We start from the raw sequence: 20,935 nt of genomic DNA, 5'->3' as shown, positions 1-20,935 counted from the left end.
CTATCTATCTATCTATCTATCTATCTATCATCTATCTATCTATCATCTATCTATCTATCTATCTATCTATCTATCTATCTATCTATCTATCTATCTATCTATCTATCTATCTATCTATCTATCTATCTATCTATTTCCCAACCTCCCAATCTAGTTGACAGCCCTGGAATTCCTTGGCAGATGCTAACCAGGTATTACCCACACCTCGTTGTGCATAGTTTTCTGTCATCTGCCTGGTTTTGCATGCTGAATGATGTAACTAATAACAGGAGGAGGAGGAGGAGGAGGAGGAGGAGGAGGAGGAGGAGGAGGAGGAGGACGATTGTGGGGTTTGATGCTCTCTGAACGTGGTGGTTTTCTTGCAGACGTTTCATGACCCAACTAAGTAACATCAACAGTATTATGATGATGAAACCCCACTCGCTTCTAGCACTGATGATGTTACCTAGCTTGGATCATGAAACGTCTGCAAGAAAACCAGCAAACTCAGAAAGCACCAGAATCATCAAGGGCTCATCCGTTGGGCTTACGGACATTAATGCCTGAATGGTGCTGATTTTTTCTTTTGCTTGTTTATTTATGGCTGTTAAATATCCCAAGTCTTTTTTTTAGGTGGACCAGCATATTAACGTAATGGATGGAAACGAATCAAGGAGAGAAGCAACCTAGAACTAAGGAGAAATTTCCCGACAGTGAGAACAATTCATCCGTGGAACGACTTGCCTTCAGACCTCGTGGGTGCTCCAACACTGGAGGCTTTTAAGAAAAACAATGGACAACCATTGGTCTGAAATGGTAAACTGGGTCTCCCGCTTGAGCTGGGAGTTGGACTAGAAGACCTCCAAGGTCCCTTCCAACTCTTTTATTTTGTATTCCATATTCAGCTGTTTCCATTCCAAAACTAAGATCAGATGAAAGAACATGGAGAGCTTTCGTTCATCTTGAGAGGTTTCATCTCGTCAAGAGGCAGAATAATTCCTTCTTTTTTTTCTTTTTTGTCTTTTGCAGAAAACCTATCCCATGTTTCCATTTTAGTAGAAGGGAGCAAAGTTAGGACACAGTGACCTACAATATTTGCAGAGCGGTAAACCTCTTAAATCTTCCAAGATATTTTTCGGAGAGTAATATAGAGCCTGGAGAAAGAAGATTCTGATCAGAGTAAAGAGGTTCTTCCTGGTTATTTAATGATAGTGACAGGCACATTTTTCTTTCCCTTTTTAACTAAGGCTGGTTAGGAAAAAAGAGAGGAACAGGAGTGAAATTGTATGTGAAAGGATTCTGGGCTTCGTTGTAGAAGTGCCATTCCAACCTGGGATCAGAAGTCTTTTTTTTGGGGGGGGGGAGCCCTTTTCCTTCTCACTCTCCATCCTTAGTGTTTTGCTTCAGTAGGTCTTGTGCAACCAATCAATATAATGAAATAATGACGCTTACCTGTTCAGCTCTGAACACCGGCCGAATTTGCCGATGAAGCGTTGCAATTTCTTCTAAAAATACACCACAACTTAATTAAGACCTATCAAGTAGATCCAACCAGACATTGGGGATCATTAAGCCCACATCTCTAAGGCTGAAGAGCTCTAAGAGAAAATGGCCTTTTCTGTCCAGGCTCATCCTTATTTCTTACATCCCTTTGGGTCATCCTTTATTTAATCGTGAGAAAAGGAGTTTTTGTGCTTGACTGGTTGATCTCCCTGCCTGACTCTTCACGTTTGTGACCCAAAATGATAGCCTTGATATTTTGAACTATGGCTATCATGGGATGGGAGACCTTAGCCATGAAGGCCAGCTGGGTGACTTGGAGCCAGTCCCCAGGGGACAGTGGAAAGGAGCACAACCAACAGCATTGAGAGAGACCATCTGTCAGGTGATCATTTTGTAATCCCTGGGTTTCCAAAGCCATTGGAGCCTCGTCGAGAGATTCCCAGCTGCTTTGTCCGAGGATGCAGCTGAACAGTCTTGCACAAAGACATCCATCTGATAACCCACTTTTTCTAAAACAGATAATGCAGCAAGATAGGACCTCCTCCTATTTTAAAAATAAGCATTTTTTTTTAAAAATGAAACACATATGGTATCTCTCTCTCTCTCTCTCTCTGTCTATATCTATATATCTATCTATATCTATATCTATATCTATCTATCTATCTATATCTATCTATCTATCTATCTATCTATCTATCTATCTATCTATCTATCTATCTATCTATCTATCTATCCCTATATATCTACATATATATACCTATATATCTATCCCTATATATCTATATCTATCTATCTATCTATCTCTATCTATCTATCTATCTATCTATCTATCTATCTATCTATCTATCTATCTATCTACCTATATACCTATCTATCTATATATCTGTCTGTCTGTCTACCTACACACACACACAGACACACACAGACACACACAGACACACACACACACACACACACACACACACACACACACACACACACACACACAAACGTACAGACTGGGTGAGACCCGGCTTAAAAACAGTAACTGTGAGAGGGATCTTAGAGCCCTACTGGACGATCACTTGACTATGAGCCAGCCGTGTGCAGCAGCCACCAAAAAAGCCAATACAATTCCGGGTTGTATAAATAGAGGCATAGAATCAAGATCACACGAAGTATTAGTACCGCTTTATAAAGCCCTAATAAGACCACACCTGGAATACTGCAGCCAATTTTGGTCACCATATCACAAAAAAGATGTTGAGAGTTTGGAAAAAATTCAGAGAAGAGCAACTAAGATGATCAAAGTCCCGGAGACTAAAACATACGAAGAACGGATGCGGGACTTGGGTGTGGCTAGTCTGAAGAAAAGAAGAAATAGAGGAGACATGATAGCAGTTATTCCAGTATCTGAGGGGCTGCCACAAAAAAGAGGGGGTCACTTTTACCAAAGCACCAGCGGGAAGGACGAGAAACAATGGTTGGAAACTGATCAAAGAGAGAAGCAACCTAGAACTAAGGAGAAACTTCCTGACAGTGAGGCCAATTAACCGGTGGAACAGCTTTGCCTCCAGAAATCATGGGTGCTCCATCACTGGAGATTTTTAAGAGGCTAGACAGTCACCTGTCTGAGATGGTATAGGTCCTCCTGCTTAAGTGGGGGGCTGGACTAGAAGTCCTCCAAGGTCCCTTCCACCTCTATTCTATATATATATGGAGCCTCTCCTTCCTTATTTTTAAAGAACGGTGTGACAAAGCTGAAGTGAGAGATTAGGTTCCTTCTAAATATAAAATCCTTTTTTTTAAAAAAAAACCTTGGAAATCTCCAACTCACTCATAAATGCCACCTTTGTTAAAAAGGACTGTTCTTTACCCCCTACTTCAACTTATAATGGACATTCGCAGCTGCAGTTTGGCAGGACCAGAAGTTAGAGTCAAATGGGCCCACTTCAAAAGGGTCTTTCTTCAATAGCTTTCGCCGAACATTATCCATGGGGCTTTTGCACTCACCTCTCTTGCCAACAGCCAGGAGTGGGGATAATGGGTTTAGGAAGGCAGCAAGCCCTGACGGAGAAGAAGAATCAAGAGATGAAAGACAAAGGTGACCTCTGAGGAAAGTCACGTGAAGGTGAGGACAAGCTTTGGAGGCAACGGGGAGAGACGCGGAACTGAAAATCAAGCGCTCGAGATGAGGCTTCAGGAAAGCAAGCAGCAAAAGGAGACAACTGTCCCTAAAGATAGTCTTTCCATCCTTTGGGGGTGATGCATTTTTCCGCTTGATCAGAGGCGGGGAGAGTCTTTGGAAGACAACCTGGAGCCACCTTAATTTACATCACCTATGGAATTGACTTCTTGGAAGAAAGAAAGAAAGAAAGAAAGAAAGAAAGAAAGAAAGAAAGAAAGAAAGAAAGAAAGAAAGGAAGGAAGGAAGGAAGGAAGGAAGGAAGGAAGGAAGGAAGGAAGGAAGGAAGGAAGGAATTGAATTTATTAAATTTATAAGGAAGGAAGGAAGGAAGGAAGGAAGGAAGGAAGGAAGGAAGGAAGGAAGGAAGGAAGGCCAGGAGAAAGAAAACCCAGACAACATTAAAAAAGCATATTTTTATTTTTAAAAAATTCTTTTAAATCATACTCCAAAGTGGTTAAAATGGTCAGGTTTTGATCGTTTATGGGATTTTTCAAAGGGGGGAAAAATCAAAGCAAATGCATCAGCTCCATGTTGATTGTCTTGAAAAAAAAACAAAAAACCAAAAGACATCCACATGTACATCCATTCTACCCTGATAAAGAGAAATATACCCTCAGTTCACTGCATCGGTGTTGCCTGGAGTCACGTTGGGATGGGCTGGTGTTGGACCAAACCTTGGCAGGCCACTGAGTTGAGGTTGGCGCGCTTTGCTTGAGTCTTAGACGAACGAAGAGAAACCTGTCACTGGAGTCCTTGAGCCCGGAGCGGGCTGTCCTGTTGGGGTGTAGACCCCTCCTGAACTCTGTGTTGTGATAACAGTCTGGAAGTAAGGTTCAGCCTCGCTGGCAACTCGTTCCTCATACCTGTAAGGCGTCGAATGCTTTGTGCCCTTTTGCTGGCGTTTCCAGGAATTGTAGTAGGTTGGGTCGCTCATGTAGTGGTTGACAAAAGAATGCTTGGGCAGCTCATCTTCGTAGTCTGAATCCGTCCCCTGGGGTTGGGGGGGGAGAGAAAAGGATCTGTTAATGTCCAGGTGACAACGTGGTCAATGTGGTCATTGTTTTTTTAATTGTGAATCTTTGGAAACTGATCAAATAGAGAAGCAACCTGGAATTAAGGAGAAACTTCCTAACAATTAACCAGTGGAACAGCTTGCCTCCATAAATCATGGGTGCTCCATCACTGGAGGCTTTTAGGTTTTTAAGGATAGTCATTTATCTGAAATGGTATAAGGTCTCCTGCTCAAGCAGGGGGCTGGACTAGAAGACCTCCAAGGTCCCTTCCAGCTCTATTCTATTCTATTCTATTCTATTCTATTCTATTCTATTCTATTCTATTCTATTCTACTCTACTCTACTCTACTCTACTCTACTCCACTCCACTCCACTCCACTCCACTCCACTCCACTCCTCCACTCCACTCCACTCCACTCCACTCCACTCCACTCCACTCCACTCCACTCCATTCTATTCTATTCTATTCTATTCTATTCTATTCTATTCTATTCTATTCTATTCTATTCTATTCTATTCTATTCTATTCTATTCTATTCTATTCTATTCTATTCTATTCTATTTCTATTCTATTCTATTTTACTCTACTCCTCTTCTCTTCTCTTCTCTTCTCTTCTCTTCTCTTCTCTTCTCTTCTCTTCTCTTCTCTTCTCTTCTCTTCTCTTTTCTCTTCTCTTCTCTACTTCTCTTCTATTCAACTCTACTGTACTCTACTGTACTCTACTGTACTCTACTCTACTGTACTCTACTGTACTCTACTGTACTCTACTGTACTCTACTCTACTCTACTCTACTCTACTCTACTCTACTCTACTCTACTCTACTCTATTCTATTCTATTCTATTCTATTCTATTCTATTCTATTCTATTCTATTCTATTCTATTCTATTTCCATTCCATTTAGGTTGGAGAACCAAGAGACAGCTCTACTTCAGGTTGCAGAGAAGAAGGTGAAAGACTGATTTCCCCAAAACACCAAGGTGCAGGGTGAAAAAGAGCATGGTGCAAGACTCGGGAGGCACGTGAAACTGAGAAGTGCCCAGCCTTACCTTCAGGGTGGGAGGAAAGAAAGAGCTTTGCCTTGTCCACCTTGTCTTGGTCCTTTTCAAACCTCTCCCAGATGTGGATTGGGATGTTTACCCTACTGAGCTGAATCTCGTTTGTGTTTTCGAGATGTGGATCTCAACAAACTTATCTACATCCTAAGAAGAACCCTAACCTTTCCATGAGCTGATCCCTCCAACTGGACTGATCAGAGAAATATTGAGGGAGGGAATCTTCTCTGGATCCTGGTTCCCATCTTCCTCCCACACAGGAGGGACCTGTACGAATGTCCACCTCGAGTTCTCGTTTATCTTTTTAAAAGGTCTTCTGTCAAATGTATCACTTTTTTAAAAAATTTGATGCCCTCAGCAGCTCGAGTTCAATGGTTAGATCTTAGAATGGTTTCTCTGCTCTGCGTTCGAATCCAACCCACGGGGCCCATTTCGGATTTCCCCCTGGAGTGGCATTTGGACAGTCTGGGGCGGGGAGGGAGGGAGGGGGGGCTTAATTTGTTACCTTTAAGTGCGACGTTCTCTGTTTTATCTGTTGTTAAAAACACATTTGAGGTCTCTAAATCTGAATGATACAGTTTGAAATGCATAAAATCAATTTTCGCGATGCAGCTGCCGGTATAATGAGAATTCTACCTGGTGCTTTCAGCGGTGAGTGAGGGTCCACCAGATAAGAAAAAGGAGGCAAACTGAAGGGAAGGGGAAGGGTGTGTGTGTGTAGACTGGAAACAGGCAAGCAAATTAGGAATTATAGCTACTTGAAAAGAGCTGCAGGGAATCGTGTGTGTGTGTGTGTGTGTGTGTGTGTGTGTGTGTCCATAATCTCCCTTCTCAGTGGCAAAATCAGCCTCTTCAGCTGTTTCTCCCAAAGCTGGAGGATGTTAAAGTCTTGTCTGACTCTTTACATGCCCAGCAGGGAAATGAATCCCAGTCTGATTAGGAATTTCTATTTTTGTACGCATCGCTATTCCAAGAGAGAGCCACCCACCCAAAAAAGGCTAAATCTAGCCACTTCACTCCTTGTTCTTTCTCATGATGTCTCCATGCTGTTATGAATAAGGAAGACACGGCCAAAGCTTTGACTGAAAAGCAGACTGGAATCGGCTTACAAGCCTGGGTTTACAAGTCAAAACTTTACAAGAAGCTTCTTGGACGACTTGTGGACTTCAACTGCCAGAATTCCCCACCCAGCATCCCAGAGGTTCACAGATCTTAAAGTTGGCAAGGTTGGACACCCCTGCGGTAGACCATCAACCCCAAGATGGATGCCTACAGGGCTAATTCCCACCCATCTGGATGTCCCCAAGCCAGGTGTAATTCTTATCTGCCACATCCTCAGCCATTTGAGTTTTTTCCAGCTTCCACTGGGAAGGGAAGCCCATACTATGATGCCCAAAGGGCTCCTGGTCTCTGTTTGAATCCGGAAGGGACATCCTTGGCCTGTAAAAGCTTCTGTTCTCAAGACACTTCCGTAGACTTGACCATTTCTCAAAGGCAGCTTGTTGCTGAATGGAGAGGTAACCCGCCTGGTGATACCCCCTGTGGTAGACAAGTGCTTGTGATCAACTCCAAGCATTAGGCATACTCAGGTTTCCTATGTGAGGACCCTGAGCCATTCCAAATTTTTCCCCCGTTCCCAATCTCCTGCAGCCCTCCCCCATTATTACCCAAATGGCCTCCATCCCGGCTTACGGCTCAAAATGACTTCAAACTATTGACTAAGTGGCACTGCAGCAAGGCCCCATCGCTGCATCCTCCTGACGGTTGCCAGGGCAACAGCATCAGCCTGGAATTTGATTGGGCGCTCAGGTGTGATTGGAAATTGACCAGCCAAGGTGCACTGAATGCCTGGGCAGCCACACAACAGAGAAAATGCCCCACCATTTCAAGTATTTGTATTGGTCAGGCAGGAGAAACAAAGGCTGCGGGTCGACAAATTGCAGCAGCCCGGGCTGGTCTCGCTTAAGGCCGGCAGTATAAGAAATTTCAAAAGCCTGGCAGCTGTCAAATTTTTGGTCGGCAACAGGCTGAGGAAAAGAATGTTTCTGATCGCGCGAGGTGCTCATCTCTGTTTCAAAGCCGAAGAACCAGCACTTGTCCGAGGACGTCTCCGTGGTCATGTGGCCGGCATGACTAGACACCAAAGGGGCACGGAACGCTGTTACCTTCCCACCGTAGTGGTCCCTATTTTTCTACTTGCATTTTTACGTGCTTTCGAACTGCTAGGTTGGCAGAAGCTGGGACGAGTAACAGGCGCTCGCTCTGTTACGCGGCACTCGGGATTCAACCCGCCAAACTGCCGACCTTCTGATCGACAAGCTCAGCGTCCTAACCCACTGAGCCACACCGCGTCCTATATATATATATATATATATATATATATATATATATATATATATATATATATATATATATATATATATATATATATATATATATATATATATATATATATATATATATATATATATATTGCTCTGATTGGTTTCTATTCCCTCTCTTCAGCCTTTGCTTTTCTAGGACTGATAAATTCTGCAGTTCCAGGGCTCTGACCTTCATCAAAATGCAAGATTCTGGTAGCTTTGCCACGCTGGCATAAAGAACCGATGGCCTCGGGTTCCTTAATCAAGCCCCCAATGCATTTGCTTTGGGGTCCCCGCTCTCAGGCGGTCTGGAGCGGAAGAGGCTTAATGATAAGCAGTCTGCGGCCAGACACGTCTGATCTTCAATAATAATATTAATGAGATTTCTTTCCATCTCTCTCTCTCTCCCCCCACCCCCTATTTGTACTCTCTCTCTCTGCTTGACAGAAACAAGCGTTATTGATGTGATTACCTTGGCCTCGTTAAAATTCGGCTTGCAGGGGATCCAAAATGTTTGCCCCACTGTCACCACCACCAACTTTGACAAGAAGGCAACATGCAAGAGACCCACGCAGGGTTCGGGGCAGAGGTAGACACCCATCTCTTGCACACACCGGGGGTTCAGCAGAATTATTTTGAGGGGTGGTGGGGATGGCAGAGGGGACCTCGAAGGAGCAAAGAAGCAGGTAGGGGGATATCACTGTCCCTGCTATTAAGGGTTCTCTTGGGCAATGCTCGTTCTGAGTATTTCTCTTCAAACTGGACCGATTTCAGTTTCCAAGCCTGGATGGAGAAATCTGATTAGGGACATTTCAATTTACGTTTTCCTGGAGCAAATATTTTCCTCCCCACCTTGCGAGGAAGTCACGTCCACCTGCCTGCCCCCAACTAAGCGAAAGTTAGACAAATCAGCCTTCTGCTTAAACAGACGCGCTCAAAACTCCAGAGTCTCCACCAAGATCTTTATATATGTCTACGTGTGTCATAGCTCCAGACAGTTTCTGGAGTCTTGTTGCATTTTTTAACATTTTGGAGTCAAGCTCAGCCTGTCAGGGATGCGTAGAGAAGTTATCTATCTGCTACAGAGTTCTTTCTTTCTTTTAAAAGGATTAAAATCTGAAAGAAAAGCAGACGATTAAGAAGACTTTGGCCTTGGATACTCTGGAGCTCAATCACATCCTCTACCCTGAAAGATCCATCAAAGAAAAACTACTCTCTGACAAGCTGAGATAGGTTTGGCTTCTCCAGGAGGAACATCTGCCAAGTTCAGCAGAAATGTGAGTTCACGGCTTCTCCTTCCCTCGTAAAAAATGAAAAGATTGGAATACTCAGACAAGCAAAAGTTACGTTTCCCCTCTAGATACCCAAGAAGGGGACAGGCATGATAATGGGGGGGGGAACACGTCACAAAACCAGGATTTGTGTTCGTGCCAAAATTCCTCGCAGGGTTAGATTATGAGTTATGGCCTCCTTTGACATCACGGACAAGGAAAGGGTTTAATGAGAGGACAGATGCGGTTGGTTGGGTGACCTGTTCCTCTCCTGGCTCTCTGCGTAAAGAAGTCACCTTGGCCAAGAGATGGGTCTTAACGCTCTCTCTCCGGCATGTGGAACTCCTGACGTGAATATCAAAAGCGACCCAGCCACATTCTGCACCGTCTAATGGTAGATTTTAAATTCCAGGATGTCACAGAGAGAAGAACAGAGCCACCGTGAGTGTGTAATCGCAAGATAATGTTGTCACTCCCCAGCGGCTCGGTCAGAGGGCAGATGAAAGCTACAGGCTGCCAAAGATAATTAACAAGAGGTGAAAGGCAGGTGACCAGGAGGAAGCCTCAGCAGAGACAAAGCCCAGAAGACAATTAATCTTCTCTCTCTTGGGGGCCCCCCATGGCTGATCCTGGTTCTTCTTGGATTCAACTCGCCAAAGAGCTGAGCTGGTAATATTTTTGCTGCTGTGGTTGCTTTGTCTGATCTCTCAGTTGGGTTAGAGCTTAGCAGGTTTTCAGTAGGGGTGATGGAGTTCATGGTAGAGCTTTTTCCTGGTGGACACCAGCCCTGCGGAGATCTGGCCCTGGGGCAACGGCCTCGTCCCGATTACAAAGATCAGGAGGAAAAGTTTGGGGAAGGAAGGGAAAAAAAAGGAAAAAAGAAAGACAAACGCTGCGTTGAGTTTCAGGGAAAGCCACAAAGTGCCAGTAGGAGGCTGAGAAGGTTGCTCTTCTCCCGTTCCTTCTCTCTCCCTTCCCTTGCGGATAACGTTGGATCAGATGTTAGGAAACATCTGGAAAGGAAGACGGGAAGGAGTGAAGCTGACAGAAAAGCTCATCTAAACACAAGATGGTTGGTGGTAAAAAAAAAACCCCACAACAATTCTCGGAGCTTTTCAGAGCTTGTATTAACATTGGCCCCAACCTTTTATGGACCTTTTAAAAATGTCTTTAAAATGCAGCCTCCTTGCTTTGATCTATCATAAATGTCAATACTAATATGTCTCACACTCGCTTGTAGGAGTACAGAGGCTCAGAAAGTTTTCTGTTTGCCTTCCTCACGAAAAGGGTCTATAATTGCATTTCCATCAGAGAAATCAGCCTTCCTTCCTTCCTTCCTTCCTTCCTTCCTTCCTTCCTTCCTTCCTTCCTTCCTTCCTTCCTTCCTTCCTTCCTTCCTTCCTTCCTTCCTCTCTCCCTTCCTTTCCTTCTCCCTCCCTCCCTCCTCCCTCTTCCTCCTCCCTCCCTCTCATTTATCTCCTCCTCCCTCCTTCCTTCCTCCTTCCCTCTCTCCCTCCCTCTCGTTTTTCTCCTCCTTCTGCTCCTCCCTCCCTCCCTCCCTCCCTCCCTCCCTCCCTTCTTTCTTTCTTTCTTTCTTTCTTTCTTTCTTTCTTTCTTTCTTTCTTTCTTTCTTTCTTTCTTTCTTTCTTTCTTTCTTTCTTCTCCCTCCCCTCCCTCCCTCCCTCCCTCCCTCCCTTCCTTCCTCCTTCCCTCCCTCCCTCCCTCCCTCCCTCCCTCCCTTCCTTCCTTCCTCCCTTCCTTCCTTCCCCCTTTCCTTGACAGAAAGGACTTTCCATTCCAACCCTTAGCTGGGGGGAGGGACTGCGGAGAGCCTCATGATGTCCTAACCCTGCCAGAGCCTTTCTCTCCAAGAGCCTCAGCCCAGGAGGATCTTCTCTGCAAGAGCAGCAAGCAGGGGGTCCCTAATCAACATGCCTCTGGCATTCACCTTGATTGATTGCATTCCCCTTTCACAATCTGCTATTTCAGATCCGGAGATAGAAATGCAGGCATTGTGTTGAGAAGGGGTGTGTGTGTGTGTGGGGGGGTCACCCTGCCTTGTCAACTTGAGGCTTTCAAGATAATATTGTGTTACACAGAAAAATGGATTAAAAATGGGAGTCGAAAGGAGACAGCTGCGAAGCTTCCGAACTTAACAACCAAAAGATTCCCCTTGGCGGTCCCTTTTATGGGCTCCATCAGGTGGAAATCGAAAGGGATGACGCCTGCTTGCTTGGAGGGAAGTGATGGCTACCACTAGATGTGAACTGTTCAGGTTCACATCAGGCTACAAGAAAATTTGGGCGACTAGAAACTTAACTCTATTCCTTGGAGCTCCCGTCTCTCTATAAATACTGGTGGGGATGTGTGGGGTGCTGGCTTTGTTGCTGTAAGCGGATTGGTTGGCTGTGATGTTACATCATGATTGGTTGATGGGGTTATTGTTAGGGGATTAGTTGGCTGATCATGATGTAACATCACAGCCAACCAATCCGCTTGCAGCAACAAAGCCAGCACCCCACGCATCCCCACCAGTATTTATAGAGAGACGACCGCTCCGATCACGCTTCGCTCGCGCAAGCACGAAACCGAAGACACCAGCCTGAAGATGACGAGTGGGACCTCGTCGAAACGTCGCCAAGACACCCTCAATCCCACACGGGAAAAGACCCGAATACGCCAAGACCTTGCCGTATTTGGGCCGGCAAGGTGTTCAAAACACTCAAGACATATCTCCCCTGCCTCTTTCCTCCCCGATGCAGCTGACAAAGCGAGAAAGAGCCTGTTGGCCTAGAGGTTAAAACAACTGCCTAATGTGCAATCGGCCCAGGTTCGAATCTCAGAAGGGTGTGGCTGACTGAAACATTATGGAGAGTTGGCTGACCCAGGAAGTCCTGGTCTGAGCTAGAGGACACTAAAAGAATAAAGGGTGAAAAATTTCCCCTGAAACCATGATTTGTTAGATACAAAGCCACGGCCCATCTTTCTGTTGACGATGCTCTCGTAAGTCTTACTTACTTGATCTTTTTGGGTTCTTAGTTTGGGTTCCTGTCTTTCTCAAAAGACCATAAAAGCTGGTGGGACATTTGGTCCTAAACTTCTATCTCTACCATGCTGGAGGTATATTTCCCCTTTCTCCTCACCCTACTTCTCCATTTCCTGATGCTACTTGACTACTTTAGCAATAATCCCAAGCAAACCTTTGCTCTCCCATCTTCATAGGGTTCCTCCAACTACTGTTGAACAATCAACTCGCTTTAAATGTCTATGGAGGTTCTCAGTCCTGCAGGTCACGTTTGTCCCAAAGGTGCTTTTTCACGAGGCAACTGGACTTTCTTTTTTTCTCTTTGAAGTCGCTTCGCTTCTCATCCAAGAAGCTTCTTCAGCTCTGAGCTGAAGAAGCTTCTTGGATGAGAACCGAAACGTCTTCAAAGAGAGAGAGAGAGAAAAAAGGAATCTGGTTGCCTCGTGAAAAAGCACCTTTGGGTCAATCAACTCACTTCCGACTCTGAAGCATCCAAGGGTTTCTCGGTCAAGGCAATGCTTTCTGCCAGCACGGCTCCATTGTACTTATTGCAGATGTCCTCGTCCGAATAATGAAGGCCTCCAGGGCTTGGGCGAGGTGGCGATCTGGAACCAGGAAAAGAAATAAAATTAAGTCCGGGCTGGCTTTCGATTCTGTCTTGATAGTCAGAACACGTTTGCCAACCTCTATCTCTCAACTGGTTACAATAAAAGCTGTGAGGCAGAATTGTTCTCTTTCTGGAAAATAAGGTACTCGATGATAGATATGTACCCATACAGGAGAATATTTTGTAGTGGAGGGTTGACATGTGGGGTCCTTGGTGCTCTCTGGTTGTTTTTTTTAAATCCTCCTGCTCAGTGGTGGGATTCAAATAGGTGAAGAACCGGTTCTCTGTGTGGATGCTTTCTTCCGGAAGTCCATTCTGGGCCTGGGCAACAAAAAATTAGCTACCGGTTCTGCCAAAGTGGTGCGAACCGCTTGAATTCCACCACTGCTCCTGCTCTTCCAAGAGAATATGCCTACATGAGCCTATCCTGCTGGATGTCTGCCTGAATTCTAGGTGCTCTGGTGCCACCTCACCTGGTCCCATTCTTCTTCAAGAAAGCATTTTTAACACTGAGATGCCGGCTGTTGAGTTCCAGAGATGTAAATCCCCCATTATCCAGAGTGACAGTTTCTTCCACGCCGGACGCATTTTTTCCTGGAGACAAATGGCGACAGAATGAGCGAAGGCGTAGACCTTTCTCTGGCTCTGGGTGAAAACAGAGAAGAAGAAGAAAAAAAACAACCCACCATTTTTGAGGTAACTGTCAGGCACAAAGAATCAGGACCACCCATTTCATTCCAGTTCAGCTCATGCCTCTATGCAAGAATCTAGTCACCAAATGGTCAGCGCATAAATTGGTGTGAGATAAGGGTCAATGGAATTCAGGAGGGGCTGGACTTGGAGCCTTTGTGGCAACATAAGGATGCTAAGATGATGACATGTTTAACTCCACCCCCGGTTTTACCCGCTCTTCACCTACAATAGCCATTTTTTAAAAAAAATATAAGCAGTAAAAGATGGTAGGACTACTCATCCTGCAAATGTGTTATACTGTGCTTCTTGGAATATTGCGTGCACGTTTACAAATGATAGGCAAGTTTTAACTTTTATTGAGCGAACTTTATGTTTTTTTCCCCTCTTTTATGTAGCATGTTTTTTTTCATTTGTTTGGGGCTTTGGGGAGGGGTGGGAGTGAGAAGCCAACCCTTATCCCATGAACATATAGATTTCCTTCATCTAACCAATGAATCCAAAACAAAGATAAAAGCAATGATGTTTTCAGACTTAGCAGGACCTTTCATTTTGGGTGTCCTGAGAACAGACAATAGATTTGCAAATCGTAGATGGCCCCATTCAAGGTAGCTTAAAAGAAAAGCTACATCGATTTCAGGGAGATTTGTTCCCAAGGAAGTAACTTTAGGATTACGGCTTTGCAGCCTGAATCTGCAACTGTTCCCTTGAAAGAATTACTTCCGCCGAATTTATTGGGAATCCAGTATGGCGAAGATGAAGCAAACTGGAGCGAGAAAGGCTTACGACAACATTTAGAGATGATAAAACAAGTCACGACCTCCTTTCAGAGTGGATGAGCATATATTATATTTTTAGAACGTTCTTTCGTTGCCGTTTTTTTTTTAAAAAAGTACCGTTCTGTAAATTGAAAACTAGAGTAGAAGTTTCTCCAGAATGCCCCTCTTAACTTACAGGGAAGTTTTTGATCTGTCATGGAGAAAAATGGTTCGAAATGTCACCCTATCTTTGCAGTCTGAAGAGGCCTGACCCATTTTTCCTATTCAGGTGAAAATGAGAAACCTGAAGATCATCTGGTGGGAGCGTAAGCATTCTAGATAGCCTGCTTATCACCACCATGTGTCCACAAACAACTGGGTTTTCCCAGATGGATCTCCATGTCACAAGGGCTTTCAAGTATCCTGCACAGATGCTCTAGAACTTATGGGACCTGTTCTCTGTTCAGGAATATAAACCCAAAGGCCTGGTTAGATCTAACCTTCCATATTGTTAAGGAGCACTCTCACCCTTGGTCTGCCATCAATTTCCCCTGCTTCAGGAAAGTTGTTCCTGCACAACTTCTCCTGCTACACCACACAAAGGCTCTGCAAAAGGTGAAGGTCAGAACTGCCCTTTCGTGTTTGTCGTCCACAGAGAGAGCTCCCGGTGTAGGGTGCACAGGAATTTAAAATAGCAGTAAGCTCGATAAGGTGCCATGCTGTTCAAACGTTTCAAATCCCAGGGGAATAAAACCTGCTTTACTAACACTTGTAAGGAGTGAATTTATTCCTGGGGGAAGCGGTTTGGCAGGGACGGGAATGAGAGAATATAAACAGCGCAAATTGTGGAGTTCTGACGTCAGTTTACCCGTGCGGTATATTTTTATTTTATTTTTTATCACTTGCATACACAAAGTCCGGGGGCAAAATCTCCTACTGCCTGTGTGCCAAACATCACAGTGGTCAACAGCACCATTTTGCTTGCTGCTTGCTCGTCCTAAGGTCTGAGGTGTGTGGGCGAAGCCCGTCTTTCAGTCTCAAAGAGTTAACGTGCCTGTCGCACAACGACACCCAGGCTACTGGAGTGGCATGTGCTATTGGCAGCTTTTGAAAGGACTTTGTGTCTCAGGCGGAAAGGGCACAAAATTGATTTGCAAAGCTCTGAAAACAGAGTTCGGGGGCTGAGCTATAAATATTTAAGCTCCCCCTGAAAGAGACCAGGAGTCTGGGTTGGCTGACAGGTGGAAACGAAGACCTGCAGGTATTATTAAGGGCACCCAGGAATGAAGAACGCAAGCCAGGGAATCCAAATTTTCAACAGACGCTTCGGCCTTCAGTGACGATGACTCAGTCGCTTGAGATTAGGCACGCAAGGCAAGGATGCTATTTGAATGCTATGGAATTTCATCTGATAAAACGCACGACAAAAGTGCATTGTGTAACGTGGGAGGCCGGGATCAGCCTTGGGACAAGCCAAGGAGAGCTGAGGATTTAATTAGGAAATATTGTTTTCTAGTTTGTCACAGGTGGAGGGTCCAAGGCATGGGGAACGGAGAAGATAGCCCACCTGCGCTGTTGTCTCGATATTTCTTAGTCTGGTTGTGCAAGATCAACGCAAAGACGACCGTCAGGATGAGAATGAAACTGCAGAGGGCCACTACCAGCAAGAACCACCATTCTTCGTAGAAAGGAGATGCTGTGTGAGCTGGAGGGAAGAAGGACCAACCAGTTGAGGGATCAGCTCTGGAACAGCTACGTTTACCCCAACTCACCTCTTTTAGGCATCTCTTTCTTTCCTTTGAGAACATGGATTTATTTTGAAGGACAAGCACGGGAGGACCTCCTAGAAAGCCCACTGTGACCTGTCTGCTCTTCTACTCAGAATAAGAGAATACAAAGTTGGAAATGACCTTGGAGGTCTTCTAGTCCACCCCCCCCTGCTCAGACAGGAAACCCTGCACCATTCCAGACAAATGGTTGTCCATTCTCTTCTTAGAAACCTTCAGTGTTGGAGCATCCACAAGGCAAGTTGAGTGTCCCAATGTCAATCTTGCACCAGTAAAGACCTCTCCACATTTCCCAGGGAATGAATGCTAAACTGAGTTTACCAACCTGAGATGGCTACAGAAGCTGCACTGGGTTCTCCGTATCCAAACTCATTCACCGCCACCACCCGGAACTGATAGCTTACTCCTTCTTTCAGCTGGTCCAGGCTGACCGTGTAGGATGTGGCACTCCGCGGGATGTTCTTCACAAACAGGTCCCACACACCTTCATCTGCAGAAGCAGTAAAGATTGAGGAGGTTTGGTGGTCACTGCTGATCGTTTCATGGGGCTTACCCCAACCTCATTATGAGCAGAGATTGAGACCAAACTTAACACTAGGGCAGCGGACTCCAGACTTGGCAATTTTAAGACTTATGGACTTCAACTCCCACAGCTGGCTGAGGAACCGTGGGAATTGAAGTCCACAAGCCTTAAAGTTGTCAAGTTTGGAGACTCCTGCACTAGACCAATAGCCAAAGAAGTAAACAATACTCCAATTAAGGAACTACCAAAGCAGACAAACAAGCTAACAGTAAACCACAGCCTAATCAAGAAACTACCAAGAATACTTACACCAACTTTATATACTAGCAAGCTCCTAGTATATAAAAATAAAAGCAAGCCCTACTTCCTTGATGATGTTACCTAGTCAGGTAATGAAAGGCCTGCAAGCAAACCACGAAGCTCGGAGAGTAATAGGAACCCCACAAATACATAATCAAGAGACTTCAGGTCCACGAAGTGCTTTTTAAAGTCCCTGAAATAACCTTTCATTTGACTTGAAACAAATCATCTGGAACCCTTTTCTCTCACAGTCCTTTACATGTTCTTGATGCAGAGACCTTCCAGCAGCAGAAAAACCCATTCCACTGATTTGCGTGTCTCTAAACTTGCCTGCCCATAAATTTCAGCCCAAAAAGGTATTAGATTCTGAGCACCGGTGACAGTGATTAATACTTTCTCCATTGCCTATCGTTTGATGATGGTATTTGGCAAGCCCCCAGTGATGAGGCGGTGGGCTGGGACTGAAAACCCAGCCACATTTTAGCACTGCAACCTCATGAGGGAGCAGGTAATTTCTCCTCTAAAAATCCACCGTGAAGAATCATTTGCCGGCACGGATCATAAATTCAGCCAAATGCCACCCCTTCACGTTGGGATAGATCTCCGTGAGGAATGCAGAGGATCAAATAAAAGATGGAGCTTTTAATAAATAATTTTACAAGGTAATAAAGGAAGCCGAGAGTTTTATTTACTTCAAGAGGCAGAGGACAGAGAGGTAGCAACAGAGCCAATAGTTCAGAGCACTTGCAAAGAAATAAAAGGATTGCTTGTTTTATTCGGCACAAGATCCCGGTAATAGATAGGGCTGTCAGAGGAAATATGCAGGAGAATTCCAAATTAGGAATGGGTGGGTGGGTGGGTGGCATCTTTCTAAACCTTGATAAAGATAATGTTTCGTGGAAAACATTAGCAAAGGCTCCAGAAATCATTGCTGTGGTTAAATCCATGGTTTCACCACTTGTCAGTAGCTGGGGGTGGGGGGTGGGGGGAAAGAGAATTTCAATTGTTTGGGAAAAAAATCTATCAGTTCTGCTAGCAGCCGGTCTGCTTTTTGACCTGAAGTTCTTCTTCTCTTCAGATTTCTTTCAAGGTAATTTGATATTTAACTATTTAACAGGAACTCTTAAGAGTTGGCTGGAGAATTGTATGAGATGAAGGCCACACCTCTTAAAGTTGCCAAGGTTGAGAGACGCCCACTTGGTTTGGATACGGAGATTCACAATCATCCAAAGTTCATGGTTATCCCACAGGAGCTTTTTCCAAAAGGCAACTAGACTTTCTTTTCTTTTCTTTTTTTCCCCCCTGAAAATGGTTTGCTTCTCATCCAAGAAGCTGAAGAAACGAAGGAGGAGGAGAAGCCAAACGTTTTCAAGGAAAAAGCACCTTTGGGTCTGTCTTGCTTTCTTGCTAAGGCATCCCCTTTTGTCGTACAAGTCCTATCTCCCTAGGTAAGAGGCCCATCCTGAGTTTTCCAAATGAGATTCAGGCAGGGTCCATCTTATCTTTCTACTGACCACCCGTGGAGCAAAAACATCCTGCTACTTTAGGTCCATCCTACAGAGTAATCTCATCACAGGATCTGGTGCCAGACCTCACATGAAGCACACATGCAGCCATGGCTCAGCTCCTTCCTTCCTTCCTTCCTTCCTTCCTTCCTTCCTTCCTTCCTTCCTTCCTTCCTTCCTTCCTTCCTTCCTTCCTTCCTTCCTTCTTCCATCCAACATCCATTTTCCCATCAAAGGGTTGAATTCTCAATTCAGCATTACAATTCTTTTGGTAACTCGGTGCAGCTTTCCATCACGGCAAGCTGTCGCAATGAATTCTCCTCCTCCAAGTGATTCATCCCAAAATGTTGGAAGACGATCCTGGAAAAGGAGATTTTGGTTTTCTAGATCTACCCCAAGGCGCATGAGGGAAGCCTATCCTGCATTCTCCGGGTTGGTTGGTTGGTTGGTGATTTCCTGTATCCTAACCGGGAGGCTTGCATGCGGCAGACTAATAACTGAAGGAATGTGGGCTTTCTTTAAACCTGAGAGAAAAGAAAGCTTGCCTTGGTAAATCATACGCCCCCAAACTAGGTGCAGTTACTCCCCATCAATGCTTGCTTAATGTTCTGTGAGATGCAGCACAGCTGGTTATGGGGTTGCAAAAGAATTGCTCTCAATTGCTTTTCTGTTTAGAAACATCTGTCCCCTTGTCTGCTTTTCCTGTAGGCTTGGACTGGCCACATTTATATGGAAAGAGGAAATTAAAGGGAATAACTACTTTTTTTAAAAAATGTTATCATTACACAGGTTGGGTTGCTTTTTAGCCTATTGCTTTGACTCCAACGGTAGAAGTAGGAAAGGATGCATTGCTTCTTTATACATATAAAGAATGGTTTCTGGAATTGGGTCTGTCTAGTTTAATGAAAAGAAGGACTAGGGGTGACATGATAGCGGTCTTCCAATATCTCAGGGGTTGCCACAAAGAAGAGGGAGACAAGCTATTCTCCAAAGCACCACAAAGGCAAGAGAAGAACAATGGATGGAAACTAATCAAGGAGAGAAGCAACCTGGAACTAAGGAGAAATTTCCTGACAGAACAATTAATCAGTGGAACAACCTGCCTCCAGAAGCTGTGAATGCTCCAACACTGGAGGGTTTTAAGAAGAGACTGGACAGCCATTTGCCTGAAATGGTATAGGGTTTCCTGCCTGAGCAGGGGGTTGGACTAGATGACCTCCAAGGTCCCTTCCGACTCTGTTATTCTGTTATATGGTTACCACTGGATTCTGAAGAAGACCTAGGGGACCATCTATATTTTCTCCTACAGCTCACGAGGCCTCCTGTACCTTCAGGTTTTATCCTTCCAGGGGAGTGTGTATGTGGTTCTGTGAGCCGCAGGTGTTAGAACAGACGCTGCACCAATGCAAGAGTGCGATTTCACGGACAATTAATCACTGCCGTAGGCTGAATCACACTGTCAGTCAAACCACTGCGGCTTCAGAACTTGACAGGATAGATGTCACTGATTAATTCCTTCCAGATTAGACACAGGGCTGATGGAAACCTGCCACCTTTATGTCTGCTTTGCCACCACTGGCATTTCCCGGTGAGTGTGGCAAAACGGGGCCTTCATCCCACGCCAGACAACGCCGGCAGCTGAGCCTTCACAGAAGCGCCTCCTTCAAAGGAGGCTAGGAGAACCGCGTGGAAACGTGAATTTATTTCCAAAGAGGAAGAGGTGAAGCCACAGCCTTGACCATCTGAAGGACGAAGACGCCAAATGAAGGCTGACAAGCTGTTGACGTGACACCTGTCTGTCATTCAGGGGAAAGAGACGAAGGAAAAATGGCCCTCTGGGAGAGACAGGCCGGGCAACTGAAGACCTCGCTTTGAACTGCCCGACTTGTGCTGGTTTAGGTACACGCTTGAAATGGGAATAAGTGGAAGGGATAAAAATGCTATGGAAAAGCGCAGAAGGTCTTTTCCTTGAGGGCAGAGAAGCCAAGTTGAGCTCTAAATGAACAGGGAACCCGTACCACAAACTCAGCATTAGTGAAGAAATCTAGATTCTTCCTGCTAGGTGGGGAGGGAGAGGTGGGAAACAGGGACATAGTTTACCTCCTCTATCTGAATCCATATGGATCTGTTGTCTGGGACAGGGTGAGAAAAAGTATGCTTCGATAGGGCCCTGACGAACCCCCAACCCTAAGGAGATCTTTAAAACCTTCTGAAGGTTGTCTGAGAATCATAGAATCATAGGGCTAGAAGGGACCTTAGTCCAATCTCCTGCCCACGGCAGGAGTCCTTATTCCATCCCAGGCAAATGGTTGCCTACTCTTTTCTTGAAAACCTCCGTGGATGGATGGAGCACTCAGAACTATGGGAGACAAGCGGTTCCATTGATTAA

At 45.0% G+C, this 20,935-nt stretch overlaps 1 protein-coding gene across 1 annotated transcript in view; it reads right to left on the bottom strand.

Annotated features, from left to right (window-relative positions):
- Positions 1-3,998: 3,998 nt before the first annotated feature.
- Positions 3,999-20,935, bottom strand: part of SDK1 (sidekick cell adhesion molecule 1) — a 335,333-nt gene continuing 318,396 nt past the window's right edge. Inside the window, exons 41-45 of the mRNA XM_081337826.1 lie at positions 16,544-16,708; positions 15,999-16,136; positions 13,457-13,577; positions 12,852-12,981; positions 3,999-4,640 (exon numbers count right to left, since the gene is read on the bottom strand). Coding sequence (XP_081193952.1) covers positions 4,368-4,640; positions 12,852-12,981; positions 13,457-13,577; positions 15,999-16,136; positions 16,544-16,708 — 827 coding nt within the window. The 3' untranslated portion in view covers positions 3,999-4,367. The remainder of the gene's footprint in view (positions 4,641-12,851; positions 12,982-13,456; positions 13,578-15,998; positions 16,137-16,543; positions 16,709-20,935) is intronic.

The sequence above is a fragment of the Vipera berus genome (assembly GCF_964194415.1).
Source record: "Vipera berus genome assembly, chromosome: 13".
Lineage (NCBI taxonomy): Eukaryota > Metazoa > Chordata > Lepidosauria > Squamata > Viperidae > Vipera > Vipera berus.
The sequence above is the reverse complement of the archived record's forward strand: the minus strand, read 5'-3'. Positions and strand labels throughout refer to the sequence as shown.